A 16,517-nucleotide genomic window follows, 5' to 3' on the forward strand; every position below is an offset into this window, starting at 1 on the left:
AAAAGTGGGCAAATTTTGTCGTAAAGTAGTACTGAAAGTACACTGACAAGTATACTTACTATATAAAATACTTCACATATAAAAAGCATACATATTTTTGTAAGAGTGCACATGTGACCAGACATGAGTATGTGAAGTTTTTTTGTGTTTTTGTAGGTACTAACAAGAGAACACAGAGTTAACTCAGAAAGTGTAAAGGAATTTGGACTCTAAAGGAAGAATCCGATCGTTGAAGTAACAGACGCAGCTGTGAAATGACGCGTCTGGAAACTGCTCTCCAGCGTTCAGAAAGTCGCTCTCTGATGGAAATGCAAAGCAGAAGAGGAAGCACAAGCACAAGCAGAAGAGGAAGCGTCAGCCAGCAAACGGGTGAGATTTAACACCAGAACTTTTATTTGATGTTTAATATTATTCACGTCATATATTCTATTTTTTTCATATATTCTACTTTTAGGAATCTGAGTCTGCAAAAATCTGATGTATGGAAATATGGATTTGATAAAAAATGTCACATATTTGTTATATATGCAACATATAATTCTAAATGACGGAATGAAGTTTTTATATATGTAACAAATATATGACATATTTATGTAAACAATATGAATATTTACATATGGATACATATGTTAGTTTGTTTAGGTAAAAAATCATCTTCTTCACTTTATGCTTGGCTATATACTTCACATGTACAAATGATGTCTTGAAAAATAGTAAATAGTATGAAATATTAAATAGATATTTTCACATTTATGAACTAATTTTATATTTCATATATACATGCATGCCATATATCAGAAATCTGCAGTAAAATGTAAAATATTTGTACAAAATAATATTTAAATAAAACATTCATATTTGTATATTATTTCAGCTCCAACAAGTCACACGGCACTCTTCTGCATCTGTAATGTTTTGTCCCTGTGTTTGTTCTAATAAAAATGTTTCACACAAAATAAATAATTCATTTTTATGCACTGATGCAGAATCACTGTGTGGTGTATTTAACACATTTAAAAACATGTCAATTATGTCAATGTCATGTCTTCCCCAAACAGAGAACAGAAGAGAAACGGAACAAAATGCCATTTTTAAGAGAGCCAGTCGCTTTCTTTCACAAGAAAGAGAAGACGGCGGCGCTCCAGTGCGCCACTACGAGAGAGGCCACCCTCTGCCTGCCAACTGCAGTCCCGAGCGTAAAGCCATCATTCCTTTCCGAAACCCCGACCTGGGCCTGCCGTCCTATAGGAGGCGCTGTAAGATTCTCAGCAATGAGGCCATAAGCGGCCTGTCTCCTCAGAGGCACATGAACTATTCAAACTTCAGACGCGGCGACAGCTCTGGGAGTCCCAGATCTACGAACGTCTCACCGCAAAGACAGGCCGAATCCCGGAGTTCATCCCATCGTCGCAGTTCCACCACCCATGGACACAGAACATCTCACACGTCCTCCAGACAGGCGTCCGGGAGATGTACTCCATCACGAAGGCCAGGTTCCGAAGTCTCTCATGTCGCCTCCCCCTCGAGAAGCTCCGGATCGAACAAATATGTTGATTCGTACAGCCCCGCCCACAGAAGAAGCCCCTCCCAGAGTTCCTACGGGCACAGCCTCGATTCTGAAAAGCTGTATAACAATCTTAAATCGATTGCCAGCTCGGCAGAGTCAGACGCTTCGGAGTACAAAAATGGCGATTTTAATGAACGTAACCACAGCAGTCATCACAGCGGTCGTAACAGCCGAAAGAGCGGTCGCGATTTCTCTCCAACTGGAGGCCACGGTGAATACAACATCTCACATAAATCAAGTGGACGAAACAGTCGAAACAGCAGATCTAACACCGGCTACAACAGCCATGGTTCCTCAACCCCTCAACAAGACTACAACACTGGTCATTCCACTCCTAAAAATAAAAGTCGGTCAAAACATAATACTGATGGGAATGGAGCATACTCCGATATCTCAGATAAACAATCCAGATCAGAGTCCTGTCATTCACAAAACTCCAGCCACTCCCCTAAAAGCCCCACCTCTCCTGCATCGACACCTAACATCTCCCAATCGAGGCGGGGTCAATATCAAGTAGACCCGAACGATCCACCCAAACCTCAAGCATTAAACCCAGAGACCAACAAACCGCTCACGGACAGGAGCAGAAGCAACATCAGACGGGGCTTGGAGGCGTTAATTCTTTCAGAAAACACCAGATCTTCCAGCCAACCAGCAGTGCCAGAGATGACCATAGATGACTATGTGATAATAGCAGATATTCCCCGATGTAAGCTGTACCCCGAGGAGGAAGAAGCTGTGATAATAAGACGGAGACCGCAGAGCCGAAGTCCACGCAGAGACAATCAGAACAGGTCAGAGTAAGCAGGTTAAGAGATTTTATAACAGTGGGAGAGTGATGACACTTTTCCACATGCCCATTTAATGCAACGGAAAAGGTGGCTGTTGGTTGGAAAAGATAGTTCCGTGGGTCTCTTCAAACCAATAACGTCAAAGAGTAATCAACTATGTTGCTTCAAAACTCATTCTGGTTCAAGTGAAACAAGGAAATGAAATTGTATTAACATGTGTCTTGATCGATATGAATTATGAATTTTGCTATACATTTAATAGTTAGTCTATTAAACATATAGCAAACGTTACTTTGGAAGTCAATGGCACCATTTCAGTGAAAGCAAGTGGTGTGTGAGTGTGTGTGTGAGAGAGAGAGAGAGAGAGAGAGAGAGAAATGGAGTAAACCTTGCTTCTCGTTTTTGTGGTTAAAGCTGTGTGGATGGGAGATACGAGCATGAGGTTTCAGAGGAGAGAGGCAGAGGCAGAGAGAGAGGACGAGACCGCAGAGAGAAAGAAAGGAGAGGTCTGGGGAAAGAAATGGAAGGGGCATCAAACACCAGTAGCACTGCATCAGGCCACTCACAGGTGCACAAATTTGTTTTCCGTTCTCATTGGCATCAGTTATTAGCTTTTTACATGTACTGATAAACCTGAATTCACTAGCTAATGCACTTGCAAAAAAAGTCTTTATAACATTCTGTTTAGGGCTGATAATTCGCGATTAATCACATCCAGAAAAAAAGGTTGTGTTTACATAATATATGTCTGTATACTGTGCATATTCATTTTGTATTTAAACACAAACACATCATGCAAATATATAATTGTAGGAATTACTTAAATGTATTTATTTATATTATTATATATATTTTAAATTATATATAAACATTAATTAACTTTTCTATTTTATATATATACTGTATGTGTGCATGTGTTTATAAATTCAAAATTAATATGCGCAGTACACAAACATATTTTGTGTAAAGACAAACTTTTATTCTGGATGCGATTAATTGCGATTAATCGTTGCACAGCCCTAATTCTGTTTGTTGCCAAGTCAAGCATGACTACTACTATTGCTAATAATGAGCGTTAACAGCAGGGATACAGGGTTCAACAATATGGTTTTATTTTATTTTTGTAATATAATATTTATTTTATTATATCAAGTTAAAAACTAATAAACACAACCAATACTATATAATGCCTCTAAAATAAATAATCACAAATTATTCTTGCTATTCTTGTGACAAAATAAATAAATAAATTCTGTTGGACTGATAATATAAATTTACCTCACTGACATTAATTGAGCAACATTTATGACAACAATACTAAAACTTGCATACACATGATAAGCTCTAGCATAGCAACGCCCTGGCAACCTTATAAACACCCTAGCTAAAATCTGCAATATAGCTAGTTGCTACGGCATTATAAATCATAATATTATGATTTTAATGATGTAGTATTTATGTGCACATGTCTCAGAGGTCCAGTAACATCTATGAAGACAGCACTAGGGCACTAAACAGTGCACACGGAGGTCACTCTCACATGCAGGTATGACGCTAACGGTCACTATACACTCACCACAGGTTTACCAATGCTGAGGTATCCAGTTTCAGGTTCAGGAGAGAACGCACGAAAACCAAGAGGATTTTAAGACCCCTAACCGAGGATAAATGAAATCTACCGATAGATACGAACGTTTATGTGTCTTTGTTTAGATATTTTTTGTGTTAATTGGATAAGTTTACAGTGCAGCGCAGGGTTAATGTGTCAAACCGCCGAGAAGCGCGGAAGCCTGCGGTCACGTGATCTGTCAAAGACGCATCTCTTATCACAGGAACAATTTCGCTTTAGTTTCCATATATTTTAATTGTAAGTGAGAAGTACTGAAACTGGTTTTAAAAAAGCAAACGTATCTACTTAATGCACAAGTGGACTTGTATGCGAATACGCACTTCGAGTGCACAACCTGTACGTCGAAACCCGAGCAACTAAATAACAATTCTTCCCTCTTTCATGCCAACAACCGGATACTCATGTCGGTAAGTTGAAATTTCCGTTCGTGTGTTTAAAAAATACTTGCGCAATTGTTGTTATACGCACTCATCCCAAGTAGATCATGTCGCGCGCTCGGAGGTGTGAGAACTGGAATGTGACTGGAATGTCTCGTGCTCTGGATTACTGTATTGTTGAACTCTATAATACTATGCCCTGTATTGGTTCATACTGAGTAATATTACGTTTTATGCAACGTAATGCAAGTTTTCTTTCCAGCTCGACTCTTTGCACTGCGAGAAGGGATGGATGTGTATGCTGGATGAAGATGAAGAGGTCAGTTAAGGAGTTTTGTCAACTCCCTTTCAGATAGGTCCATATGTTTGAAACTTTGCCTGACTGTTGAATGTTTATGACAGAGATATGGTAGTTTCATATAAAACTACTTGAACTATTTTTAAATCATTTTTTAATAATTATAGTTCATGTAGATTTATTATATGAAATGTGTGTGTGTGTGTGTGCGTGCGTGCGTGCGTGCGTGCGTGTGTGTGTGTGTGTGTGTTTTCTATTAAAATTCATAATGCACAATATAATTTTAATAGAAAATCTAATGAATAAAAAATATCATATATCATACAACAGATATAGAGCTATAATGTGCTTAATGTTTCTCAGTAATGTGTGCTTTACATATGTGTGTGTGTAGTGGAGGAAGTACTGGTTTGTCATCACTGATTCAGAACTGAGATACTATAGAGACGCTGAGGCTCTGAAGGTGAGCTAAAAGATGTGTTTAATTTACGATGTTATGCTTTTTATACAGTATCATTAACCCTTTACGTACTTTTCATACATGTCATGTATTGTACAAGAGTGCAACTGTAATATTTACATACTGGGAATTATCATGTATTGCATTTCAAAGCCTTAAAACTTATAGAGAAAATATCTTTTCCCTTTTTATTTTGCTTTGGTAGAGAGATGATGCAGACGGTGAGATTTATTTACATCACTGTCTGAGTGTGGAGGAATTCGATGCGGACAAAGACTATGGGCTTCAATTACATGTAAGAACTCGCCTTTGATGGTCACCAAGTTTGTATTTCTTAGCTAAGTAAAACATGAGAATTATACTGAAGCTTTAAATTGATTGATATGTTGGGTTTTTAGATGCGTGACGGGCTGGTGACCCTTTCAGCCACGACCTCCAGGATCAGGAGGAACTGGATCAACATACTGAGGAGCAGAATTTCCTTCAGGGATTCAGCAGAAAGCATCCAGTACAGAGATAAACATAAGAAATAATACCGATGAATCTTATTATTATTAAATGTTGGCTGTTTCCAAATGCTATCGATATTTGACTCAAATGGTTTGGTTCCGCTTTTCTTGTAAACAGGAAGTTGATACATATCTCTGTTCTCAGTGACAACAGTGACATCAGTGAGAACTCGGGTTCCCTGAATGCACCCCGCCGAACCCCTCCCGCGCCCCGACATCGACACGACCTCGCCGGTGGACCAGACATGACGTCTTCGCCTTTAACCAATCGTAGAGAGGCCGGCGAGGGACGTGACAAGGAGCATGAAAGGCGCCTGGAGGACCGAACCAAGTGGTTTCAGGAGGGTGTTTCGGACCTGGACGGTGATGACCCCTGGGAAAAGGTCGAGCTTAAGAAGGGTGCAGTGACTCCAGCGGTTCTTATCCGGCCGCAGGTTCCAGATGCTCAGACAGGGGTGGACATTGAGAGAAAGTGGGAGGATTTCGAGCAGCTTCCGTATGGAGAATTGAAAATTGGTTCCCAAAGTAAAGAAGTGTCAAATGAGGATCTTCAGCGAGAGGTGACACAATAGTTAAGCATATTGATTTAGCGTTAGACGCCTTATCTTTCTTTCCGTGTGATCTCGATTCATTACTAATACTTGACCATCGCTTCCTGTTGTTGTTTGCAGGTTGTGTCTCTGCGGCAACATATCAGCGCTCTCCGTCAGGGTCGCATGGCGGCAGGTGTCTGCGGTCCTGATGCTCCCTGTGCTCTTAAACTGGAACAGGTGGAGAGGGAGCACAAAGAGAGACTGCAGGAGATACTCAAGGAGCACGAGAGAGAGCGCAGGGAGATGGAGAGAGAGAAACAGAGACTCCTACAAGAGGAGGCGCACAATACAGTTCAAGGTTAATATGGATTTTAGGCTAAAGTATGTAAAAATACGAGAAAACTTACTCGTACTCTATTTTTCATCATCGTTCTTCTTGCAGCTATGGAGGCGTTGAGGAAAGCTCATCAAGACGAGATCGAGAAACTAAAGCGACACGGCGGCGAAGAGCCAACAGACCCGTCAATAATAAAACAGCTGTAAGTTTACATCTGCACAACAGTTTGCCACTTTACACACGTTTCATTAAACGTCCATCCTTTGACATTTTTATTGAGAGGACATTAGAGGAAACTAAATGTCTCTAAGAAGTAAATGTATAGCATAAAGCTTGATTGACAGTTTCCTATTGACAAGGAGACATCAACTGGTCAGAATACTGATCAATCATCAATCATTTGCAGTTTAACAGTACATTGATTTGTGTATGTGTGCTTGTGTGTGTCAGGCATGAGTCGATCTCTCTTCAGCGCGAGGTAAGCGGTCTATCCGAGCGCTACTCGCAGCAGTGTGTGGAGCTGAAGCGCGGCGCTGAAGAAAGAGACGGAGAGATCCGTCGGAAGGAAAGAGAGATGGAGCAGCTCCGCAAAGAGAATCAGGTACACTGAGAAGAACCGAGGAAGAGGAGAGAAAGTGACGGAGTGATGATGAGGCTGTTTTTCCAACATATCTCCAGTCTCCACAGAGCTCAAATCTGAACTTCTAGAATCCAAATACTGCCATTTTAAACAACAAATAATTTCCAGCATTTACATTTTTTTTAGAAGAATGAATTTACAGATTGCTTAATTTCGGTTTTTGTTTTTTATTCGAATCAGCAAAAAATAACACACTTCATTGTTAATTGACACATCACAAAACTTGCATTAAAGCATCTACTTAATGCATAAATGTCGATGGGATCATTCCATCATGACTTGATGTCAGAAACTTGTGAAGTCTAATACAGAAATCTGCTGTAATAGAGCACCTTTAAATCTACAGCACATATGAATTAGTCAGAGTGGAAAAAGATCTTGATTTCTGCCAGTCTCAGCAGACAGCGTCCTGTTTCATTGTTCTTAGCTGTCTGGGTTCGTTTGCACAACTTATAAATGTTACCATTAGTCAAATGCTGCAAAACCGATTCAAGATCTTTTTACCATTGCTGTGAATGGGTTAGCAAGCCTTCGTGTGTGGGTTTTGTTTGGATGTTTTAAAAGAACATTTCTTGTTCCTGCAGGAACTACAAGCACGTCTGACATTAGAGATAAGTCTCATGCGATCCTTCATCACTGGTCAAAGGTCAGGAGTTGTTCCCCTTGGAAGCTACGAAAAGAGCACCACGGAGTTAGAGGTGAGGTGCTGACCTTTGACCCATTCCTGCCATTCTAAAATTAAATATTGATTATATATATGAATATAAGTAATAATGCAAAATAATGTAGAAAAGACAAAAGCAGTGTAAAATCATAGCAAAGAATTAAGAGTATTTCAGAGAGGATTATGTCACGTGACATACATACATATCACACATCACGTATAATGTGGCAAAGCCGCAATTAAATGATATCTCCTTATATTGATGATATCTTCTTAATATTTTAAGAAATGCAACAGGCGGATGACATCAAAGTACCGCGACAGCGATTCGAAAAACCATAAAAAGTTTGCTTTCGAATCGCTCTCGCGGTACTTTGATGTCATCCGCCTGTCGGATCTTGCGACGCCTGGCGAACTTCTCATTTTAACAGTAGTGACGTCACAGAGGGCGGTGCATCAGACGTGAACTAGTATTAGTGTGGTTAAACACTGCCACCTTCTGGCGATACTTAAATCAATCTATAATGTACCCAAAATATGCAGGTATTGAGATTATTTTACAGGATTGCAATGACATGGCTTTTTAAAGTTTACAATAATAACCTTCTCAATTATTATTAATAATGAAAAGACATTGTGAAAGTGCTACACAACAAACACATTATTTGTCATAATGAAGGTACTATATTTTTACAGGAATAGAAGTGAAGTGTGCAGTTCAGTTTTCACTTTTTCTACAGATGTTACTGAAAGTGAAGGAGAGTGAGGTGGAGTATCTCCACAATGAGATCGGCTGTCTCAGGAAAGAAGTTCAGGCTCTAATTAAGGTACTAAATCTGTTAAAAACACACACTTAAATGTGTGTCTGTTTGACTGTTCTTTCCTATAAACACATCTAAAAATAACTTTTGGGACAGATCTAAACTGACATTTGGCTGTCGCTGACACGCATATTATCGGTCGTGTTAACAATCAGTTTTTCTCTCTGTAGGAAAATAAAGCCTTGAGTGAGCACTACAAGGAAGTGCACGTTGAATTGAGTGAATTAAAAGGCCACAGTGAAAGAGAGATCAATGCTCTCAAAGAACATCTCAAACTCACCAGCACTGCTCTGGAGGAGGGGCATCTCCTGGCCAACAGCACCAACCAATGAGATCACAACAGGGAGCGGCAACTAATTAGGAATTTGTGTACCATGATGGTGGTTTGGTCATATACAAACAGAATTTTACATTGAAAGAGACAGACCTGTCATTGGTTCAAATTTAAAAGCTTCTTTCCAGAAGAAACAGCTGTGGTGCTAGAAATTTAACTCCGAAAGTTTAACCTTTTAAGAACTGATATTTAAGTTACAAAATATTTGTTGTACTTCATAGTTATGGTTTATGAAAATATTTTATACATCAAGTGAGTTGATATGGGAAATACGTGTGAAAATGTACCAAATTTGAATGTCATGTAATTACAAAACACACCGCCTTCCATAAAAAGACATACGTAACACAAAAATCACATTTAGAGAATTTATTAAACAGACGAGAGGCTGGAAATGTGATGGCAGCCCCAAAGGATATGGCTTTTGACAATATTTAAAATGTGTAAAATAACATTCAACATTGGCTGAACAGGGTTAGTGTAATGCAGGAATGTAAACACAAGAACGTGTTGAGAGTCTTCATGATTGCATAAAATGTTCTTGACGTCTACACCAATGCTGCAGGTCTCAGAAGATCATGAGGCGGCTGAAGTGACGCATGCACTGAAAGACAAAACACATGAACGTCAACAAACCAGATACACAATGTGATATATTATATATCATTTAAATGTTCTTCATGTACCTTTTTCCTCAATCATCATCATCGTCGTCATCCGGGACGAAGATGTCGTGTTCCTCCAGCAGTGTGGCGAAGCTCTTGCTGATCAGAGTACCGACATACAAGAAGGGAACCACCAGTATCGTCATACGAGTCAGACCGAACGGAACCTGAACAAATATAAAACAATCATGCCATAAAAATATCATAATAACGCAATAATATTTGTGCACAATTGCGATCTTTACGAATATTGGCGTAAAATAAACAATATCAAAAACTATGAACAGCTACTCAGATATTACTGCAAAATTCAAAATGTATCGCTTTCGCTTTTTATTCTTAAATAACATATACTTCTCAAAGTATGCTTTCTTTAACTTATGGGTTGTGATTATATATTTTACAATTATTGATAGAAACAACACGAAGTACTTCCGTGTTTTGTAAAATGAACAAATCCGCCATATAATTGGCTATAAATCTTGTCCGTCAAGCCACTCTTCGTTCTCATTGGCTCGCAAGAATCGCTGGTTCTTGCGCACTGTCAGAGTCAAACGGTAATGTGTCGACATACAAACGCACCTTTACTGGTTTGGGAGGAATTGACCCCGCTGTGGACGACACTGCAGTTCGGCTGAGCGTCGGCCCGGTCGCGTTCGCAGATTTTGAGCCGGTGTTGCGGCCTAATGTTGCTGCATTTCTAATGAAAACAGCACGAGAGAGACGACCTACCAGTGACGCCATATTTCCCCCTTCTGTGTGTTTAGAGGGCCGCCTCTTTTGCGTTTATTATCGGGGAGGAACGGTGCATGTATAAATAGGAGGAGGGTGGAGCTCGCGCACTCATGCCTCAACTATTTCAACAGAGACACGCCCTTCCACAAAGTACGGGCTGAGTAGGACAGGTAGGAGGTAATCCCTACAGTCAGATATGTGATAAAGCCACACTAGGGGTAGTAATGACAACAGAACAATAAAGAAAAGAAAGCGATGGTATGATTCATTAATAATTCATTCACTCATACTGCACCTGAATACAAGTCCTGCCATAAAAGAAGAGCAAAGAGTGGAACAGGACCACGTGCGTAAAATTACAAACATAACAAATTACTTTGAATTAAATTCATATTTTTAAATGTAGCTTATGTACATTAATTAACATAGGCATTTAACAGACTCCTGGTGATTAGCTAACTGACTGCTGATATATTGAACTATACAAAATAAAGTGCAAACTTAAAAAATGTACACACACCAATTTTTTCATGAACATTTCGTAAACAAAAACGAGTATTGAGTTGGATAAATAGTATTACAATGTAATAATATTAAGCGCACTCTGGATATCCCAATGAAACGCGATAAGACGCACATAACGGGGCCGTCCCTCATTTTAACTGACGGTTCTTTTATCCAATCAAACGACTCGTCTGAGGACGCAGAGCCAATTGGCAAGTTGAGTGGGCTGGGCTGAGGGCAAATCGAAGGAGTTGGCAAAAATCAAAAATGGCGCCCAGCTCGAAATCTCAAAAAGATGACAAGCAAAAACAACAGAAGAAACACAAATATCACATCGTCAAACTCCTCACGCGTGGACAGGTAGGGAGAGAGAGAGAACACGTATCATATAATCGCTTTCATTGTGTGGGATGTTTCTAATTAAAGGCGCAGTGTATAAAATAGTGTGTGTGTTATTAGCATGTTTAGCTATAACATCATTAAAACGCATTTAAATGTCTCCCGTCGTTTATAAATTCTAGTGTAAGTCTATAGTTTAGCTCATTATGGCTTATCTGGTATTTGGCCTTTTAAGTTTTTAGTCATATGCATATTATGGATACAATAATTGATATGTATGTAACGTTTTATAATATACAGTGCTATACGTATGTAAATAATACATTTCTAATATATACGTCACGTGTTTGGCAATATTTAAAGAAACACTGTCATTGACAGTCTGGCTTTGCTGTATTAAATAAATTAAAATACAGCAAAGGACTCATTTAACCCTTTATAGGGCACTCATTGAAATACTTAGAGACTCAAAATTTCAACCCCGGAGTGTTATTGGAGGTCACCACAAGACTTTTGAACTTTTGTCACTTAAAAGAAAAAAATACTTTTATGTTGAAAATCAAGGTCAATGAAGTTACCAAACACACACTCAAAACCGTGACAGTGCAGTGTAGATCTATTGAAAACAAAGAATATTGACATATAAATTGTAAATATATCATAAGAAGTGAAAAAAAGCACTGAGCACTGCTGGTGCCACTTATTTTAGCAGTAATAAATCTCACAATAAAAATAAACACAAATATATGCCATTCAGGTATAACACAAACTTTAATAAGTTTAAGTTTCCCAATGGATTCCTGTATAATGTTATGCAAACCTGTGGCAACATTCAGTGCATTAATAATTACTATTGCCCTATGTTAATGCATTATTAGTAAAAGTATGACTTTATAGTTATCGGGCGTATGTCCATATTTAGACATCTTTGTCATTTACCTGAAACGGGCGTATGATCAAATATGATCACACCATTTTTCAGCAACAATGTTCACTAATTTCTAGAAATCCTACGCAAATAACATCTATCTCAACATTAAACACAACTATTCAACCATATAACGCGTGAGTTTCATTAACTTGTCATTTTTCCTTTCGATGGTATTTACGTATTTGTAGGAGTAGGTATTCCGGAATTACGCTGAAGTTTGAAACGCCCCCGGCAACTCCTGATTGGCCACATGCCGTGATGTCACTATTTGTGACGTAGACTGATCTCTGTTGATTGACTGGGAGACATCCATGCGCTTACTTGCCCGATAAAGGGTTAACTCTACTTTATTGAGTCTTCTATCTTTCTGTATGTCAGCTTAATGGGCAGCTCTCTCAGCGGCTCTTCAGGAAACTTCCCCCGCGTGTCTGCATCCCTCTGAAGACCATCGTCAGCGAGGAGTTCCTCAGAGCCGGGTGAGGAGAACATCGGAAGAAGCATTTGAAGTGGTGTGATGGGATTGTTACTGACCTGTGTTTAAAGGTTCTAGATCTCTGATCTGTCACAGGCACGTCTTCTTGGGCTTCACCAAGTGCGGCCGTTACGTTCTGTCCTACACCAGTGACTGCGGAGAAGACGATGACTTCTCCTTCTACACCTATCACCTGTACTGGTGGGAGTTTAACTTGCACAGCCGCCTCAAACAGGTAACGGCTGCAGCTGAGCCGATGACGGTTAAATGACATAAAGGCAATGAATAAGCTGTATTAGTACCCTTCCTTCATTGGGGGCTGCCTTGTTGCTGAACGTCTGTCTGTCTCTGTTGGCAGGTGCATCATGTGCGTTTGTTTTCGGGGGAAGATATCTACAGCGACCTGTATTTAACTGTGTGTGAGTGGCACAATGATCATTCCAAGCTGGTTATCTTTGGCTTCAAGTAAGACTCTATCCTCTTCTTCTACATTGTCTGTATTACATCACCACATACCCGAACCCCTCCGCTATGTGTGTGCATTAGCACGCGGAGCTCAAGTACAGCGCTGATGAACATGATGATGAGTGATGAGAACAACAGGGACATTTACATCACCATCACCTCCATGCCTCCAGAGAAACCCTGCAAGCAGTGCTGTCCCACCTCCTCCATATCCACCATACGCACAGGTGCGCAGGTTACACACGTTTATGGAATCATTCAAACACAAAGTTGTTTATTCACCCTCGTGTTAATCCAAAGAGGTTTGACTTTGATGATGGTGACCAGAAGCTCACATCTACATGAATTCGCGTATTTGTAGGTGGCGAGTGTCTGCAGCATGGGTACGTCCTGAACGCCCGCTATCAGGTGGTTTACCCGTTTCCCACGTTCCAGCCGGCCCTCCAGCTGAAGAAAGATCAAGTGATTCTGTTGAACACCAGTTACTCTCTGGTGGCCTGTGCCATCTCGCTCTGCTCAGGTACTCGCGCTGTGTGAATCCAAAGTGCTTAAACGTTTTTCTCAACAATCTCTCTTTCTCTTTAGGAGATCAACAGCAGAATAATCAGATCCTGTACAGGAAGAGAGAACCTTCATCATCTCCACCCGCCGGACCGACATCGCCATCTTCAACCTCATCTGCCTCATCTCAGGGGTCACCCGACCCCAGACACCTAAAGCCTCATTTCGCTCCGCTCTCTCCCGGCCAATCACAGGCCGCCGTGCGGGCCAGAGAGTTCGCCGCTGACATTTTCCGCCGAGCTCAAGCAGGTGCAAAAACGATTGACCACGACAGATGCAAAGCCAAAGAAAAGGCAGAAGCAGACACCCACCGCTCGCCTAGAGAACGAGACGCGGAGGTCCCAGGACCTTCGACTTCTTCCTCAGGGCGAAGCAGGAGTTTAGCTCCGCCCACAGAGCCAGAGAACACCGCCTTGTGTAACACAGTCATGTCTCCCACCTCGTCTCTCTCCTCCCTGTCTCCTCGCGCCCCTGAGCCTTCCTCCTCCTCCTCAGAGCCCGCTTACGTCAACTACACAACTCTCAGATACAGACTGCAGCAGCCCAGCGCGCCGGAGCAGCCAAACGGTACCACTCACACCACCGACATCTCAGTGGAGTTTTGTCCTCATGACCAATGACGTCCCTCTGTCTTTTCTTTAGGAGAAGAAGAGGATAAAGTTCAGCTTCCCTTCACCGTGACCGATCTGAAGGGACGAAACTTACAGCTGGTGACGGAACAGTACAGCGGACAGGTGCGTGTGTGATGCGTTATGTGTGTCATTTTCAGTGGGTTGTTGTTTATGAGTCGCTGTGTGTTTTGTGTCTCTCAGTGTGTGTGTATCGAGCAGCTGACGCTGGATTTTGAATATTTGATAAACGAGGTCATCAGGAATGATGCGGAGTGGGGGGGTCAGTTCTGTTCCTTCAGTGACTATGACGTCGTCATCCTCGAGGTGCGTGAATACGATGCTACGATTTATGTTGCAGAGAGAGAGATTTGGTTGTCGTGTGGTGTTTCATTTGCATGCGTCGTGTGTTTCTACGGCAACAGGTTTGCCCCGAGACGAATATCGTGGTGATTAACATTGGCTTACTGTTGCTGGCCTTCTCTAACTGTGAGGATGAGCACTGCAGGTACACACATATTCATTTACGCAACGTTTTAAGGTCTGTTTCCATACACAGTTTTCCGTTTCACCGACAAATTTGTGAACTTTTCTTCTTTTTTTACTAAACACAGCACAGACTTTAATGCTAATAAATAATAGTTTCATTCTGTTTAGACCAAAGTCATTTCACTCCAGTCTGCAAGTGAGCTGGGATTTAAACACAGGAGCATGCCGCACGGTGGGCGTGGGTGACCTGACAGAGGTCAAAGGTCAAACCAGGTACAGACCACTAAATACATTCAAACTCCCTTTGGGCATAGTTCACCCCAAAATGAAAATTCTGTCATCATTTCCTCACCTTCGCGTTGTTCCAAATCTGTATCAATTTCTTTGTTCTGATGAACACGGAGAAAGATATTTGGAAGAATGCTTCTAACCAAACAGAGCTTGACCCCCATTGACTCCCATAGTAGGAAAAAATACAATGCGTCAAAAGTGCCCCAGAACTGTTTGCTGTCCTACATTCTTCAAAATGTCTTCTTTCGTGTTCAACAGAACAAAAAAATGAAAAAGTAATTTTTCCTACTATGGGAGTCAGTGGGGGGCAATATCTGTTTGGTTACAAGCATTCTTCCAAATATCTTTCTCCGTGTTCATTAGAACAAAAACATTTATACAGGTTTGGAACAACGTGAAGGTGAGTAAATGGTGACAGAATCTTCATTTTTGGGTGAACTTGCACTTTAGGGTGTGAGCTGTCGTGTGTCCTGCACCTGCTGTCTTTCATGTTGTCTTTGGGTATGTGCGTCTCAGTGGAAGCGTGTGGAGCTCGTACAGGAAGTCCTGTGTGAATACAGTCATGAGGTGGCTCGTCCCAGAGAGCAGCTCACGCTACATCAACCGCATGACCAATGAGGCTCTCCACAAAGGTGTGTGTCACACACGCTAACCTGGTGTCACTTCGGATGTTCTTTGATTAAGCTTATCGCATTGCTAAACCCACCCTTGTACAGACACCCTGTGGCTTTGTGAGATTTTGGAAATTTGATATAATATAGATGATATTTGTATTTAAACAAATGTAAGTATTGTATTTCTCCTGCCGGAAATGCTGTTTGTCTCTGCAGGTTCTTCTCTTCAGGTGTTAGCTGATAATGACAGAGGAACATGGATTGTTCTCTGAGCGAAAAACAACCATGCACACCCTAACTGTTCCATCAATGCTGCTCTGCTGTAGGACACAAGGACTGAAGAAACAGGGTCATACGCCTGCTCTCGGTGTGGGCGTGCATCACCCAAAGGAACATTCACAGGATTATTCAGAGATGGAAACCAACTGAAGACCTGTGACAGTGCCGGTTACTGCAGATTACTCTCACTGGGTGTCAGATATGTTGAAATTTGATTTCAACAATCACCATTCAAATGCAAAAAACAGGTTTAATACCCCGAAACATCCTTGTTCATTTTGAAGTCTTCCTGTTAAATTTATAAACTTGTTTTTTAATGTTAGCCCTAATGAAATGAGGTTCTGTTTGAAAATGGGATTTGTGAAGTTATGATAAGAGGATGATCTGTGTCTTTTTTATTTGTTTTTGTTTGTTTGTTTCAGGATACAGTTGTTTACGTTTTTTAAAAACATGTAGAGGCCAATCACAGCCTCTTTTTGACCACAGCCTCCCTCTTTTTGTTAAATACTGGTCATGGCCTCACAGCTGGATTGGATGAGAATGTTGTTTTTACTCGACATTGTTTTATTTTTGATACAATTAAATCTTTCTTCTGTACTGTTG

General features: G+C 40.8%; 3 protein-coding genes across 3 annotated transcripts; 2 read left to right on the forward strand and 1 right to left on the reverse strand.

Annotated features, from left to right (window-relative positions):
• The first annotated feature begins 254 nt into the window (after positions 1 to 254).
• On the forward strand, positions 255 to 9,232 carry triobpa (TRIO and F-actin binding protein a). The gene is made up of 15 exons (XM_057331790.1): positions 255 to 369; positions 1,059 to 2,361; positions 2,773 to 2,926; positions 3,833 to 3,904; positions 4,628 to 4,684; positions 5,058 to 5,126; positions 5,329 to 5,418; positions 5,522 to 5,631; positions 5,778 to 6,192; positions 6,304 to 6,523; positions 6,608 to 6,704; positions 6,953 to 7,103; positions 7,727 to 7,840; positions 8,547 to 8,633; positions 8,798 to 9,232. Exons 1-15 carry the CDS (start codon positions 255 to 257, stop codon positions 8,957 to 8,959), a joined length of 3,216 nt encoding a protein of 1,071 aa, XP_057187773.1. The 3' UTR covers positions 8,960 to 9,232.
• Positions 9,233 to 9,315: 83 nt separating this feature from the next.
• Positions 9,316 to 10,421, reverse strand: smdt1b (single-pass membrane protein with aspartate-rich tail 1b). Its single transcript, XM_057330604.1, has 3 exons — positions 10,209 to 10,421; positions 9,648 to 9,793; positions 9,316 to 9,565 (listed from the first exon to the last, which is right to left on the reverse strand). Exons 1-2 carry the CDS (start codon positions 10,368 to 10,370, stop codon positions 9,656 to 9,658), a joined length of 300 nt encoding a protein of 99 aa, XP_057186587.1. The 5' UTR covers positions 10,371 to 10,421; the 3' UTR covers positions 9,316 to 9,565; positions 9,648 to 9,655.
• Positions 10,422 to 11,107: 686 nt separating this feature from the next.
• dcaf15 (DDB1 and CUL4 associated factor 15) lies at positions 11,108 to 16,511 on the forward strand. The gene is made up of 13 exons (XM_057331370.1): positions 11,108 to 11,225; positions 12,514 to 12,611; positions 12,704 to 12,842; positions 12,966 to 13,072; positions 13,154 to 13,299; positions 13,434 to 13,592; positions 13,658 to 14,200; positions 14,276 to 14,367; positions 14,446 to 14,568; positions 14,667 to 14,749; positions 14,899 to 15,003; positions 15,538 to 15,653; positions 15,852 to 16,511. Exons 1-13 carry the CDS (start codon positions 11,133 to 11,135, stop codon positions 15,905 to 15,907), a joined length of 1,860 nt encoding a protein of 619 aa, XP_057187353.1. The 5' UTR covers positions 11,108 to 11,132; the 3' UTR covers positions 15,908 to 16,511.
• Positions 16,512 to 16,517: the final 6 nt, after the last annotated feature.

The sequence above is a fragment of the Triplophysa rosa genome, linkage group LG4 (genome assembly GCF_024868665.1).
Source record: "Triplophysa rosa linkage group LG4, Trosa_1v2, whole genome shotgun sequence".
Lineage (NCBI taxonomy): Eukaryota > Metazoa > Chordata > Actinopteri > Cypriniformes > Nemacheilidae > Triplophysa > Triplophysa rosa.

Bases quoted from the DNA above. Each gene is read 5' to 3' on its own strand.
- triobpa (XM_057331790.1), top strand. From the start codon at position 255: ATGACGCGTCTGGAAACTGCTCTCCAGCGTTCAGAAAGTCGCTCTCTG. The intron at 2,362-2,772 runs GTCAGAGTAAGC...TTGTGGTTAAAG, and splicing joins CGCAGAGACAATCAGAACAG to CTGTGTGGATGGGAGATACG. The intron at 2,927-3,832 runs GTGCACAAATTT...CACATGTCTCAG, and splicing joins CTGCATCAGGCCACTCACAG to AGGTCCAGTAACATCTATGA.
- smdt1b (XM_057330604.1), bottom strand. From the start codon at position 10,370: ATGGCGTCACTGGTAGGTCGTCTCTCTCGTGCTGTTTTCATTAGAAAT. The intron at 9,794-10,208 runs GTGCGTTTGTAT...ATATTTGTTCAG, and splicing joins TTCCTCCCAAACCAGTAAAG to GTTCCGTTCGGTCTGACTCG.
- dcaf15 (XM_057331370.1), top strand. From the start codon at position 11,133: ATGGCGCCCAGCTCGAAATCTCAAAAAGATGACAAGCAAAAACAACAG. The intron at 13,073-13,153 runs GTAAGACTCTAT...TGTGTGCATTAG, and splicing joins CTGGTTATCTTTGGCTTCAA to CACGCGGAGCTCAAGTACAG. The intron at 15,004-15,537 runs GTACAGACCACT...TGTGCGTCTCAG, and splicing joins GAGGTCAAAGGTCAAACCAG to TGGAAGCGTGTGGAGCTCGT.